This window comes from Xiphophorus hellerii, chromosome 19 (assembly GCF_003331165.1).
Source record: "Xiphophorus hellerii strain 12219 chromosome 19, Xiphophorus_hellerii-4.1, whole genome shotgun sequence".
In the NCBI taxonomy this organism is placed as follows: Eukaryota; Metazoa; Chordata; class Actinopteri; order Cyprinodontiformes; family Poeciliidae; genus Xiphophorus; species Xiphophorus hellerii.
The window spans coordinates 12,643,533-12,658,785 of NC_045690.1; the positions used below are offsets into that span (position 1 = coordinate 12,643,533).

General features: G+C 38.0%; 1 protein-coding gene across 1 annotated transcript; it reads right to left on the minus strand.

The window, feature by feature from the left end:
• Positions 1-1,014: 1,014 nt before the first annotated feature.
• On the minus strand, positions 1,015-15,219 carry coq6 (coenzyme Q6 monooxygenase). The gene is made up of 12 exons (XM_032546899.1): positions 15,018-15,219; positions 14,683-14,817; positions 12,734-12,792; positions 8,375-8,501; positions 5,748-5,878; positions 5,556-5,663; positions 4,733-4,795; positions 4,533-4,640; positions 3,503-3,705; positions 3,228-3,343; positions 1,644-1,810; positions 1,015-1,143 (listed from the first exon to the last, which is right to left on the minus strand). Exons 1-12 carry the CDS (start codon positions 15,217-15,219, stop codon positions 1,114-1,116), a joined length of 1,449 nt encoding a protein of 482 aa, XP_032402790.1. The 3' UTR covers positions 1,015-1,113.
• Positions 15,220-15,253: the final 34 nt, after the last annotated feature.

A 15,253-nucleotide genomic window follows, 5' to 3' on the forward strand; every position in this document is an offset into this window, starting at 1 on the left:
GCTTAGTGTCATGCTGGCGCGAGTTAGAAAATTGCAAAATCATCAAAATGTTCAAAAAGTAAAACCTCTATAACAGAGAGATTCATTTTAAAAAAACAAGAACATAAGACCAATAACCAAAAAGGATTGTTAAAACTGAAAGGTAGTTTTATTTTTTTACCAATCACTGATGGCCTCAACACAGCAAACACCACTAAAGATCATTGCTAAGGCAGCTGGATGTTCAGTGTTTTAATGGAAAGTCGGATGGAAGAAAAAAGTTGCAAAAGTAACAAGACTATTGACTTCACAAAGCTTGGGAAGCAAAACCTATTCATATTCAAGAAATGTTTAAAGCATAGACTGGAGATAGTGTTTCAAGAGCCACTATACAGACAAATTGAGGACATAGGAGAACAGGGACTGGAAAGTTGTTCAGTTATTTAAAGCCCTGTTTTGAGAGGAAAATCAATTTTGCATTTCATTGGGAAATTATGGTCTGAGAGTCTGGAGGAAGAGTGGAGAGACACATATCCAAACTGCTTGAGGTCCAGCAGGAAGTTTCCATTGTCAGTAATGATTTGAGGAGCCATGTCATCTGCCCATGCCATCAAGAGGAAGATGAGTCACTGGACCCAACATGGCAGCTTAAAGCTGCTATTAAAGCAACCTGGGCTTCCTAAATACCTCAGCAGGTTCATAGGCTAAATGCTTTCATGCCACACTGATGCAGTAACTTGTGGAAAAGGAGCCTCAAAAAATTGTTGAGTGCATATACTGAATATATACAGTATATGGCTATAATCTTCAGTAGGCTGCGTACTAGAAACCTTTTTGTATGTTCTTATGTTTGGGGAAAGTGAAGTGAAGTCATCAAAAATTTACAGAAATAAACACTTAAAATGTATCACTCTGTAGACAATGATTAATATGAGCTTTGTATTTTGAACTAAATTACTGATGTACATTATAACTTAATTTAATGTGAAGACCCCATAGTTTGATTCATTTTCTTAAACATCACACACACAAAGACATGAATAATGAGGCTTTTATTTTATTTTTACATTAATCTTTACAGCTTTTAAAGCTCAAAGTTTAGAGAAGACTGATGACGACGTCCCTGCAGGTGCATCATTTGCTTGCGTATGCCATGATCTGCTCCTGAAAGAGAAGATGAGGCACAATTTTACAAACAGCGTACTTCAGAGATACGTGTTAGGGTAGAGTCGCGCTGACTGTAAACTTGTGAACTTGCAGCATTTAATATGGAAAAAATGTAACTTTTAACTTAGCGGCTCCACAGTAAAACGCCTTCCTGAGCAGTTAGTCGTGTCGGTCTGAATCACTTAGTAGGAAATAAAGCCGTTTCACATGAGTGGTCACTAATAAAAAGGAGTGTGAAAACGCAAGCCAACACCACTGTCCGCTGCCCCAGGGCCAACAGTGCACCCCACCCACACACTTTTGGTAACACTAAATTTGGGGCTAAACTTAGATGCTATAGTAGTAGGTTCAGAGCCCTTAAAATTATAGACACGGCTAGAGTAAAGCTCCATGTAATCAGAACAGAGGGCGGAGGGTGGGGCCACAGAGTGGGAGGAGCTTTTGGCTTGACAGGTGGTTGATGTTCTCAGGTTGGCTCAGAAGATGTGGAAGCTTACTTTTAGAGTCGGGAGCATGTTGGTGGCCTGCAGACCGAAGGTGCGTAGGAGAACCGCAGGAGCTGCGTTGGTGGAGTAAAGACGCTTCATGAGGTCAATGGCAGTCATCATGGGCAAATTGTGCCGCTGACGTTCCGTCTCATATTCTAACAAGTGCTGTATAGCTCCTGTGTGCAGAAAATCTTAGAGTTAAAACACTTCAGAGAATAAACCTCGCTCATATTATAGTTTTCAGTCAGGTGGAAGCCTGCAGAATTTTAATGGTTTGGTATGTAATGATTATTTATTTGCTTTGATTGAGTTTCGGCATTTTTGCCAATGCCTGCTGGTTTTAAAAGTGAGGGTACTGCTTGTTTTGTACCTTTGTTATTATTAGCGCCTTGCAAAAACATTCACACACCCTGAATATATTAACGACTGTTTACCTTATAACCACAGTTTTCAGACTGTTTTATTGGGATTTTATGTGATAGTCTAACAGAAAGTAGAGCATAATTGTAAAATGGAAAGTAAATAACAAATGGGTTTTAAAATGTATTACGCACTTTCAGTCAATACTTTATAGAACCAACTTTTGTTGCAATTTCATCAGCAAGTCTTTTTAGGTATGTCTCTGTCAGCTTTGTACATCTAGAGCAGGGTTGTTTTGGAAACCTGAGGCTTCCAAAACAAAAGATAATTTTTAGATCTATTTTTTTCTCGTCTTGTCTCCTAAAATAAAGGAATAAAACAGTGGTTCTTTAATAAATTACAACAACATTCATATAGTAGATATGCATCTTTTCTCAAAAAGGTGATATATTATTTCTGGCTCTAAATGAGTTCAATTTCACTGGACTGAGGGTGAAAATGGGTCTTTGGATTGTAAAAGTTGCAGGCCCCTAATCTAGAGACTGAACTTTTCAGATCAGTTAGACTAGATGTATATCAGAGTATTGCAGAATATTGCAGAATATTCAGAATATTGCAAAATAATTTCAATTGAAATTAAGTGTGGACTTTGACTAGGCTGCTCTGGAACATGAATATGGTTTGACATAAACCACTCCACTGTAGCTTTCGCAGAACATTTAGGGTCGGTGAACCTCCACCCCTGTCTCAAGACTTTTGCCATGTCAGACATGTTTTCTTTGAGGATAACCCTGTATTTAGCCCCATCCATCTTTACTGAAGCTTCCCAGCAGGATGCTGCTGCCCCCACCACATTTCACTGCAGGGAAGGTGTTATAAGCAGTGTTAGTTTTGCATGTTGGTCAAAAACGTTCAATTTTGGTCTGATCTGCCTAGAGAACATTCTTCCACGTGAACTGTTTCTGTTTTCCTGTAATGGATGGTGTTTGGCTTTTATTTGTACCAACTTTTGGAAAAAAAAAATTCTCCTTCAGAGTTACGCCCCACTTTGTGTTGGTCTATTTAATAAATTCTCAATCCAATATATTGGCTTTAGTGGCGGTAACAGGACAAAAATGAAAAAGCCAGAAAACCGGATTCTTTTTAAATAGTACTACACGTTGTGTTGGAACAGCGGCCATGGAAACGAGCTCAGAGCAAACCACTTGTTGTCTGTTTAAAGTTCTCACTGACCCAGGTCCTTCCCATTAAAAGCTGCCTGGCTCAAGAGATGTGTGAGACAAGCCACATCCCCGAAACCCAAGTTGACTCCCTGACCTGCCAGCGGATGGACACGATGTGCTGCATCTCTGAAAACACAAACATACCATCATGGACATTATGCTGTTCCATAGACAGTCAATATTTCATGCTTTCATACAAGACAGAAGCTAAAAACAGGCACTACCTTTAAAAAGCAGATATTTTGGGGGTGTGAAGCTGTGATGTGGAGAGTGTTCTCATCTTACCCGATGAGCGCCACTCTGTGCCTGATGTACTCTGATGCGTGACCGACTCCCAGCGGGAACATGACTCTGCTTTTCGGGCCGATCCCTGCCACACTCGGTGGAAGCTGCCGTGGTGAGCCGGCTGATGGCATGATGGCTGACAGGGCGCCCCGGAACAAAGCGCCGGCTGTCTCAACTAAGTCTGACTGATTCTCATTGCTCCACTGTCACAGACATATTGAGACAGAAAACAGGCAATATTCTCATAAGTGGACAGAGAATCTAGTTGACACAGGGAGTAAAAAAAACTTGAGGCCAGCAAAATAGCTCCCACCCCCTCCTTCCTAACTAACTGGTTTGGCAGGGCCTCAGGAGCTCGGCTAATTGAAAGAAGATGCCGGCCAGGCAATTCAGTTGAATTAGCTCTGTTTGAAAAACATTCCATGCAGTAATGGTCGACACTGGAAGACCACAGGTTTAATTAGCAAACCAGGCTTAAAACCAAGTGTGACTCAGTCGTGGTGACCCCATCCATCAGCAGGGCGAGTAAAAATAGCCACCTTGGGAAAAAGGAGGTTCTCCCAAACGCAGAAAAAACACACAAAGGTATATCATTCCTGCAGGGAAATTATTATTATTATTCTATTTGGTTTTGGCCCAAACTCCAACGAAGATGTTTGTGTGAGTCACTCAAAAAGAGGTCAACTTGCATTTTTTTGGAGAATCCTTGCACGCAAAGACAGAAATGTTGCAACATCTTACTGACTGACCTAAATACTGACTGTAAATAAAACAGAAGTGAGACTGTTAGGTCTAAGTTTTCTCTGGACAAATTTATAGATTTATTTATAGATCAACATATTTCCATGTGAATGCTTGTTATAATTTTATTTTGATTCTTTATTTTTTATATTTAGTCATATTTAAATTACAATATCACACCTATAAATATATTTTTTTAGAAGTTTTATATATTTAACACCTGGGATGGAGTCAACAAATTAGCAATTTCCCCTTGTAATCAATAAAGTATAATCTATTCCAGACTCACAAAGGCTGAGTTGATGGCGTCGACGAAGCTCTCCTCGTCCAGCTCCAGCAGCTCCTCTGCAAGGTGATGGCTGGTTGACCACACCAGTGAGCTCTCCGTGTCAGAAAGCTACACACAGACAGCATCATCATCAAATACTTCTGCAACAGGTGGATACTTTACAAGAAATAACTATGACTGTGAAAAATTAGAAAGATCACCGGTAACATAGCAATGGGTCCAGTTGGGAGAAACCTTTGCCATGCAACATTGTTCTCTGTGGGCTGAAACACATAAACCAAAGTATTAGTTTTGTTGCAATGTATGTTAAAGATACATTTCAAAAATACTCATAATGCCTGAACTTTGACACATTTCAGGATGTTGTAACCACAAACAATGTTAAAAGTTGAGGTTTGTTGTAAGCACTTCAAGTTTTGCCACAAATTTTCAATTGAATTTAGTTCTGGATTTTGACTGGGCGTCCTTCCAGAGGTTTGGATCTCCTATCTACACTGTGAAAAAAAAACTCTTGCAATTTTCAGAAGATGGACTAAACAGCTTGAAATGTTGTAGATTTTATTTACTAATTAGATGACCTCTGGATGGGACTGGATTTTATTTATGATTATCATAGTAGAGAGAAATATATGCATATTTATGCACACCACACTTTTAGCATTTTTATTTTTACTCAAAGGCTTATTAGATTTATTATACTTCATTGAACAGGTTGCTGATCAATGAACTGTGCTCGACTGGGGTTGCTATGAAACAGCACAGTGCCCGTCGAATGTAACTTATTGGGAGGTTTTTGAAACGGGTCATTTTCCAGACACCAAAATCTTTTAACTTCTTGCCAAAAAGCGGTTTCCTGTTTTTTTAGGCACTTGGGCTGTTTTTAGAAGCAGTAGAGAACCAAATGGAAGCATGAAAACATGCAAAATGTGAATTTGCATAACAAGTCCCCTTTAAACCATGTATTATACTATTATGAAGCTTTATGTTGGCCTATTACATCAAACCTTAAAAAAGTAATAATACCTCTGACAGATGTAGCACTGCAACCACAGCAGACTGGTCATAGTTCCACTTGACTGTGGGTATTCCCAGTTTCTGTCTAACCATTGAATTTGGCCCATCAGCACCGATCTGCAAAACACAAGAAGAGTAGAAAACTCACAGAAGGAAAGGACGTAAGAATAGTAATTGTTTGTATGGTTCAGTCTGAAATACCAGCAGCTTTGTTTGAAGAGTTTCTCCATTAGCCAAAGTGACCTTCACCCAGGGGATGGACTCGGCTGCGTGATGAGGCATTGGCCATGTGTACTTCACAACTTTAGTCTTGTACTTAACTTGCACGTTTTCTGACAACAACAAGAACACAGAACATGTGACTTGTATATATATATATGCATATACACAAGGAGCCAAAAGAAAACTGTTACTGAAAATACAGCTACAAAATGTGAGTTTCTCACTTCAAAAGGGGTAAAATTGGCTTTATGAATGCATCGTCTTACTAAATCAGTAATTTGCTACTGAAAAGTAAAAAAAATTGAAAGGAAATGAAAGGAAAGGATGGCTATCTTGCAGCCAAAGTGGGGAAAGATCTATAAACCACCCCATAAAACACTACTGGTTTTCCTCGCTGGCACGTGGTTACTGGCAAGCTTTTCATTTGACAATCTCCTTAATGGCCTTGGCCTGCCGCATTACACTGACTAATAGTGTTTACCTACAAGCACGCCACTCTGCACTTTGGAAATGCTGCCAGCGTCTTAGATTTTTACACTAAAGCTGCCACTTTTCCCAAAATATCAGCATCTGGACATCCCACACATGGAAGGATTCTGGCTCGTGCTGACTTGGAGCGGGACCCATCCGCAGAGTAGCTACTGGTTCCTGCAACACGGTTGTCAAATATGGGTTTTCTCTGATTGGAACGCATGGTTACATTGAAAACAGCTGGCGGGGGGACCGCACTTTTTTTTTTCTGCATGTAACTGCATCTTCAGCATAACATTGTGACGGCTAAAATGAGAGCAGGGACACATGCGAGGCACATGAGGCAAAAAACGTGCCGCGACCACATGCCCGCCGTTTGGTGTGAAATGTTAAAAACTGTTTATAAATATGTCATTTAAACTGTCAAGCACGTAGCAGATAGTTTTGTTTTTTTTGCTCAGATGTCAACAGAGCCACACACTGTAAGTGACTGTGTGTGTCGGGGGGGATGGCAGAGTTTAGGAGCACATGGCAACTTTAAATAGGTCACTGGACCAACGCACGTGTCCTCAGAGGGTGCAGAGATGCTGCAACTCCCAAAATGTGAGTTTTTATTGAATTTGAAAGAAAAACATGGATGGCTCCAGGAGCTTGTCTCTAAAAACACTCGTAGAGAAAGAAGACAAATAAAACCTGAGGACAGGAAGGGATGAAGATGGTGCCAAAATCAACGCTCATCAAGCAAACTGGAGAGAAAATCTTGCTACTGTGTGGAACTTCATGTTTTATTCACATTTACTGCAGGAAAAAAGGCACTAAACATGTCTACATTGGTTAAATACTTAGTAGGAGACATAATAAGTATTTACTAGGAAAAACTTTGTTAGTCAGCTTTCAGACATTTCCTGCCTGGAGAAATTAGTCTCATCCATTACTGGTGTGATTTTGACACGTTCTACCACAAAAAAAAAAAAAAAAAAAAAGTTTTGAAAGTTTTAATCTTCTTGAAGCCTCTTGTATGCTTTAGTTATTCCTAGTGTTTAAACTGGGTTCAAGTCAGGTAATTCTAGCAGATTTACTTTCTCCTTAGTCTCCTTAGAGATTAGTTTTGGGACTCAGCTTAGCTTCCACCCATGTTTCATCTTCAAAGTCTTATCAAAAAGGTCTACATTCATCTTTCCTCAATTACAACAGGTCTGTGAGTACATTATTGTAAACGGCAACCCCAGACCATAATGTCCCTATTTCCAAACCTCTGTTGGTTGGTTTTTGTGGTGATGTACCCTGTCATTCCTTCTCCAAACAATGTGTGCAGAATTCAGTTTTGGTCTCATTTCACCAGAATATTCCCTGAACATTTGACATCTCATCTTTTATTTAATGTTGATCAACTCTCATTTCGATATAGCCCAGAAAAGTCTATTTTGTTGCCTACAGGTTCATATTTAACCAAAAGAAAGATATTTATAGTCAGCTTTATTTAGGCCATTAGAATCAGAATCAAGCAGTCTGTTGGTAGAAACAAGGAATTTGACTTCAGTTTCCATCACTCCCGTTGTAATCACAGTACAGTCACAAAAAGCCAACTACAATATGTAACAGAAACACTTAGTAATTAAGGACTGAGGGGATAGAATAAGGACTAGGGGACAAGTAAGAATTGGAAGGATAATCAATCAATTACAACCACCTTTCAACCTCTTTGGACATTAAAAGACATCTTCCTGTGGATGACCTTTTATTTTTTAACTACATTTACTAATAGTAAAAAACTCTTCAGGGGAGTTATTCTACCAGTATTTTGTTGTCTAAATGTTCTATAAAAAACTTTAATAGACCTCCAGCAGGCTTTTTCTTCAACATAGGTTGTGCAGCTACAGTGGTTGACTGCATTAGGTATTCTTCTTATGGAAAAACTGCTTCAGCTTTCTTTACCTTTTTTCACCTCATTTTCTTCATGTGTTTAATATTTACTCCCTGTATCAATCTGCTTTCTCATTTTGGACTTATTTGTGTTGTTGCCTCTGTATGTGTGGATAATGTCGATTCTTACAGACATATGTGAATTTAAAGTCAACATAGGAAAAATGTTAATGTTTTCTATACTTATTTTTCCCACTGTAACCTATACTCACCAGGCATTGCATCCAGCTGTCTGGTGATCGCAGCCACAACGATGTCATTCTCCACAATGTATGCCATCTCGTCCAGTAGGTCCTCTTTATCGAACGTGATCAGAGCATCAGAACAGGCATCCCAAACCTAAATGAGAGACTCATTATGCCTTTGGTCTGCAAGTCTAAAAACTGAACGCATCCTTTCTGTTCTCTATTTATAGCTGGAGTGGGAGTTGCAGCATTTCATTAGGTTAGGCTAAAAACATAAAAGCTGGAGGTCTAAGTTAGCAGTTGTCACAAAGATGGACAGCTGTCTACATCTTAATGGAGCTCTGTGGGACCAAGAACCCAAATTACATTTCTGGTGTGGATTTGTTTTTGTCAAACACTAACTGGGAAATACAAATAAAAAATGACATGTTTGTTAACGTTACAGAGTAAGTCAATATTTATTCACAACCCAAACGCAGCATAATGAGTTATAATTTTAAGCTAATGTCACTCCAACCCCGGTAGAGTCAAACACGAGGGCGTGAAAAGTGTTTGCACAAGGTTAATCCTCTCCTGGATGGTGACTATGGTGACAAAACCCATCATTCTGCAGTAATATGCTGTTGCACTGCTTTTACTTTTTTTTCCAACTTGCCATAAAGTAGGGGGATATACCCCACAGTAAAACCACTAATGGTAGTTGGTTTGCAACTTGTGATAAGTGGTTGGAAGGAAAGATTTACTGAGACCAGCCCAAAAATTGTTTTGGTTTTGTTAAATGCTGGTGAAATGATGGAGCTTTGGGTCTGAATAAGTTATTGCTTTTTGTCTAAGCTTTAGAGAATATTCTTTCTTAGAACTTTATGGAGCAAAATGTGGGAAAACTCTTGCATCTTGTGTAAAATTCTCAGTGCCCTGTGGACATTTAAGGAAGACTTTACTAGCGGGAAAGCGTACTATTTAGAGCTGACCTTCTCTGCATATTTTCCAGCTGTATGGTTGACATGTATATGACTGAAATTTGAGTGGCAAACAAGCCAAAACAGTGGTAGAAGAGTGAAGGTATAATGGGAGAGGTACGCTACTATAATAACTGTAAGGCAATGCATGATGACATCTTGGGCCCAAAGAGAAACCCTGCGGTCAAGTGTTTGGTACACAGCGACCACATCTGACAAGAGGCACTGAGGCTGCGCCCGCAGCCGTAAAGTGGGTTAACTTTGCAGCAAACAACCACTCTCCTAATCTTTCATCTTCTCGTCGTTGTTCACATGAATCTTCATAATTAGAAGATGTGGATAGGAAGTAACAATTTGAAACATCAAAATGAGTTATTCTCCATAGAAAACATGGCTTTAATAAATAAAACTTGCACAGTCAGAGAACCATTCAGCGCTTTGAATGTGCCCGACATTGGCCTTCTTTAAATATAACTCAGGTTTTTTGGCATTTAGGGTGCCACAGGCACAGCAGAGCTCCTGAAAAAGGGCATAAATTGCACAAAGGAATGAGTGAAATGCATGGTACATGAAACCACCTTTTGCTATTTTAATGCGAACAATTACATATCGTATACATGATTATATGATGCTGCATTGTGTCGCCTGCTGATTAATCTGGATGAATGAGTGCAAGTTGAATGTCACAGATTTTTCTCTCCACTAATTGTACAGTGCTACAACTTATGGATGACAGAAATACATATAATATGCCAGTAAAACAGAGTCTGGAGGAGACATTAGGGAAATTTTAAGTTGCATTACAAGGGAATTTGAGATATTTTGCATTACAGAGATATTTTCAACTGGAGAGGAATCTTTTCTAAATATCTGACAAAACAACACAGTAACAGATTATAAAAGTATTTATATTCCTTAATTTTTTGTTTACATTTTGTAAAGTTGTAATCATAAATTTTAAAGTATTTTGGGGGAATCTTGTTATAAACCAAAACAAAGTAGTGCATAGTGGTGAAGTGGACGGAAAACAGCACATCACATCTTTATTCTTTTAGAAATAAAAACCTGAAAGGTGTGAGAGCTCCCCTGAGTCAATGCATTGTGAATATGAATTTTTGTCCAGTCTTCTTTGTAAAAATGCAAAAGCTAAGTCATACTGGATGAAGAGTGACTGCTAAAATTTTACATTTGTGTGTTTTACAGAGTCCCAGTTTGATTTAGAACTGAACATTTAATTGTGCCATTTCAGTACATGAATATGTGTATTGAAATGACACATGGCATATTTATGAATATTCTTGAAACAATTGGATGCATCCCAGAGCCAACATACCAGAATCTAAAGAACTGTTAATGAACAAATCTTTGGGAAACTTGCTGACATGCCAAGAAGGTAATGGTAATTCAGTCTTTTTGATTCAGGTGTTTTGGTGGAGGCAGGGCTGAACTGGGACCAAAAACGCTTCTGTGATTTTTGGCTATGGCGCCCCACCATAATTATTTATACGACATGCAAAGGTACACAACGTACCAGAGGATGTATTCACATGATGTGTTGTTTCGAAAGTCAAAATAAAGCACAGCAGCTTACAAGGAGGAGAGTAACTGTGTAAAAAAATTGACACGTTCTTTCACTACTCTGTTTATCTCAGGAGATGTCCATCTTGAAGTGAAAGTGAGTATCAGGAAATCTCTGGCAGAGATGTATTTTCACTGTTTTATGGAATATACTGTTTATACAAAAACAGAAATATGCCAATAGTAATCCTATATCCATCAAAGTGGCTCCTTAAAGTATGAAAAACAGAGAATTTCACTAGTGTTACTTCTCTGGTTACACTATCAACAATAAATCATCTTTTCAGCAAAGCAATGTCTCTCTAATATTATAAGATAAAAATAACTGAAATCTGTAACACCTGCTACAAACTGTAACTTTATGGCAAGATAAAATAGCACTAAATTAAACACCAAGGAGCATATTAATTTAACATAGCATTATTTGAAAACAAAGGTTGTCTCTCGCACACAGTTTGTGCTCAAAACTGTAGCTTTGTACAACAGTCCGTTATGACTCTATAACCTAACATTATAATCATTTCTTGGGTTCAGCATTTCTACATTTGGCTGCAACTTTCCCAGATAATATTTTGTGAATACTAAACACATGTACTATGTGTTATATGTTACAGCCATAGTAACATATTGTTACTATGTCTGTAACACATAAAGCTGTAGTATTACTTTGGCTGTATGTTTAGTGCCATTGTCCAGCTAGAAAGTGAACCTCCATCTGAGTCACTACTGACAAAATGTCTTTTACAGGGCAGATCTTATTTTCGTAAAGCATTACCTCCATTCATCTTCCCACCCTAACCAACTTCCCCACAGTATCATTCTCCTACCACCATGTTACAGGTGGTAACTTCAGTGCATGGTTAGTTTTCTACCACTCACAGATGTCCTCGTGGGTTTTGCAATTGTGTCACAGTGTTTACATCCTCACATGGTGGAGTAAGACAAGCTTTGTGAGATTTTCAAAGCTTGGGATATTATTTTATAACTTAACCGTCTTTTAAACATTTCCAGAACTGTGGCCCTGACGTGCCTAGTGTTTTCCTTGGTCTTCATGTTGCTGTTTGTTCCGTAATGTTCTCTATAAAACTCTGAGATCTTCACCAACAGCTGGATTTATACTGAGATTAAATTACACAGATGAACTTTATTTATTAATTACACAGCAGGCAGTTGATTGCATTGTTTTTTATGGGTATCAGAGTAAAGGGCTAAAAACAAATGCACACCACACCTTTTTTTATTTGAAAAACAATGTCATTTTCTCTCCACTTCACAATTATATGTTTCATTGTGTTCTTCTGTCCCATGGATCAGCAACCTGTGCTATCCGAAGAGCTATTTTTGCCATTACTCATGCTAAATAAATGTTTCTTGAGCTGGAAATGATCCAACATGACCATTTGAAAAAAATTGTGTGTAAAAGATGTAAAAATATAATGTTTTATAAATAATTACAACATATAATATTTAATATTGGTAAAGAACCATAATTTTATTTCTATTTTGAGGTTTCAGAACATAGAAACATATTAAACTTGTGCAAAAGAGAAGTTCTTCACCTTTAACTTAAAATTTTATGCCGTTATACCATTAAAATACATTGAAAAGCTGTTAAAATTGCCATTTTTGCTACTTTTAGATCTAAGTGCTCAATGCTATGTCATTTTGGACCAAATGGCCCCACAGATCCCTGGTCTATTGCAGTGAAATACAAAGAAACATGTAATTTTAGTATAATAAAATGAGAAAGACTTCAAGAAAATAAGCACTTTTCCAGGGCATTGCCTCTAACATTTTCTTATATAAATAAAATCAACAATGTTTTGTCGTAATTAACATATAAATGTACCTGCATCCTTTTATAGGGTTTGCATCTCATCCTTGTGACTTGCTCCCATGCTCCAATACCTGCAAATAATTATTTTGTTTTACATTAGACAATACTCCTGAAAATATCTGCAACTAAAAATATGAAACCTATCAAAAAGAAATAAAAATGTAATGGTAGGGTCACATGGTTAAGCTTAAAATTTGACACCAAAACTCTCCAACCTTGTTGAAAACTTTATAACCGTCATAAAGTTTTCTTTTGCTACATCATAAAGAAGTGGAGATGCAGAACATCTTAATTATATTCAAAATGACTGTGTGATGTTTACAGTAAGAAGCCAGAAGAATAGTGGTTCCATAAACAAGTTATTGGTTAACATTTTACATTTTGCATAAATGCCAGTGGAGGGCATCGAGGTCAAAGCTAAACATAATGTTTCATACACAGCGTTTTGTATTTTTTCCTCCACTTTGCACAACTGTGTTTATGTAAAGTGGAGGGATCCAACCTGCGCAACAGCGATGAGCGGGACAAGTATCTGGGTCGGGTCACTTTCCGGGTCACAGTGTTTCAGTAAACGCTTGGTGCAATTTTACACTGAAACTCATTTTAAATTCAGGAAACTTTTAGTAATATTGTAGTGACATCTAGTAATCCAAAACAAATAAAATTTGATCCCAACAACCCTTTAAAGGATCATTTAAAAAAAAAATGCTGCATTCAATGTTTAATATACTGGAGAGACGTGGAGATTATTTAAGATTTGTCATCGGCTAATAGGATTCTCACATGCTGATGATAACTTTTCGTAAATTGGTCACATTTTCAAGTTATCACAGTATTACCACAATAATTTATGAGAACTGTATAACACAATCTAATTGTTTCAATTAAAACATGAAAGCGGAACATATTCATTATTATTATTATATAATTATATTAGAATATTTTGTTATTGAGGAGACCGAAGGGCAGGCCAAAATGCACCGAAGGAACTGCACATCTTTTATTGCTTTGGAATGACTTGAGACTCCCCAGAATGAGCTGGAGAGTCTTGCTGGGGTGAGAGGTGTCTGGGTATCCCTGATGCACCTGTTCTCCCCGAAACTCTGTCTGGAATAATCGGAAGAAAATGTGTTGAGAGATGAATGGAAAGATACATGAGCATTTACAGTTGGGTTAACTATAGCATTAGCTTCTTGTTGTTTTGATTTTGATATGTAGATGTATGATATTAGTCACAAATTAGAGCGTACAAGCTGATAGTTGCTTGTTATGATATTTGATTAGGTAGAACCTGCAGTTAGCTGCTTATCAGAAGTTTCAATCAGAGCTAGCCAATTCCAGGTTTATTGAGGAGCGGTGCTCCTACAGTTTCAACAACACAAAGGTTCTTGGTATTAATGACTGGGAAATTTCATACACCTGAATTTGCTTTAATTGTAAGCGAGGGAAAGGGGAATTAACCTATTTTCAGCCAGCTGACCAGCAGTATGCTGGATGAGTGACTGCATTATTCTAAGTTCCTTACAGTCACTGAAAACTCTATTCCCTCCAGTATTTTCTATGGCAGCTCATTAAAATGACTATAAGCAGCCTATTGCTATTTAAGATAAATGCAAATAATTAAGTGCAAAGAAATAGAAAATCTGAAAATATGCATGCATTTTTTGTTTTTATTTATTACGTTTAGAAGAAAATCAAGGCATCAAATAGCCAACAGATTTAAATCCTTGATCCTCACTTTTCCTGACTTTAACCTTCACAGCAGTGTTCGAAAAAACCCCTTGGCTGTCAGGAGACTGATCCCTGCTAAGCCTGAGCAACTGAATGTCTGATCCCTAATTTACCATGTGGGGCCATTTAAAGGTCACACACACACCCACAGCATACAACATGTTTAGAATAAGACAAATAAGAAAATATCAGGTTCGGTTGACTCCTTTGTGTTAAATTGTCTACTGTACCGCTGAGGAGTGTGGCTGATCCTGGACTGATGGAGCTGACTCTGGTGCTGTAGGTGTCAGGCACTCTGTCCATTACTTTCTTGTGGCCAGCTTCTAGGAGCAGAATCTTCTTTCCTGCCAAGTTGGGATCCAGGCCTATGAGAATTGTAACATATTAATTATAGATCCTGCATGAAAATAACAGCCTTCACATATGCTTAAGTCTGTTTGATGATAATGTGGTGCAGACACATTTCCCAATGCTGTTATTATTTTTTTTTAGAGGGATGGAGATCTTTAATGAGTCTATTTAAAAGCAAATTGCCTAAATTAGTATAATAACAAGTCAGACTCACCTAGGGAGCAAGCCATTGCAGATCCAACCATCCCTCCCCCGGATATAATCACATCATATACCTCAGTTTTAGAACAATCTGTCCTATTTTCTGAACACACCAATCCTCTCCTGATGATATTTACAGGTGGTAAGTGCTTCTCTGTTATAAGACATCGACCCAGTCCGTTTAGGGCTAGTGGCGCCTTTGTGAGTTTGTGCATTATTTTCTCTTCAGTCTGATTTCACATTAAAGAA

Bases quoted from the DNA above. Each gene is read 5' to 3' on its own strand.
- coq6 (XM_032546899.1), bottom strand. From the start codon at position 15,219: ATGCACAAACTCACAAAGGCGCCACTAGCCCTAAACGGACTGGGTCGA. The intron at 14,818-15,017 runs GTGAGTCTGACT...CAATTCTCATAG, and splicing joins TGCAATGGCTTGCTCCCTAG to GCCTGGATCCCAACTTGGCA. The intron at 1,144-1,643 runs GTAAGCTTCCAC...CTTCTCTTTCAG, and splicing joins ACATGCTCCCGACTCTAAAA to GAGCAGATCATGGCATACGC.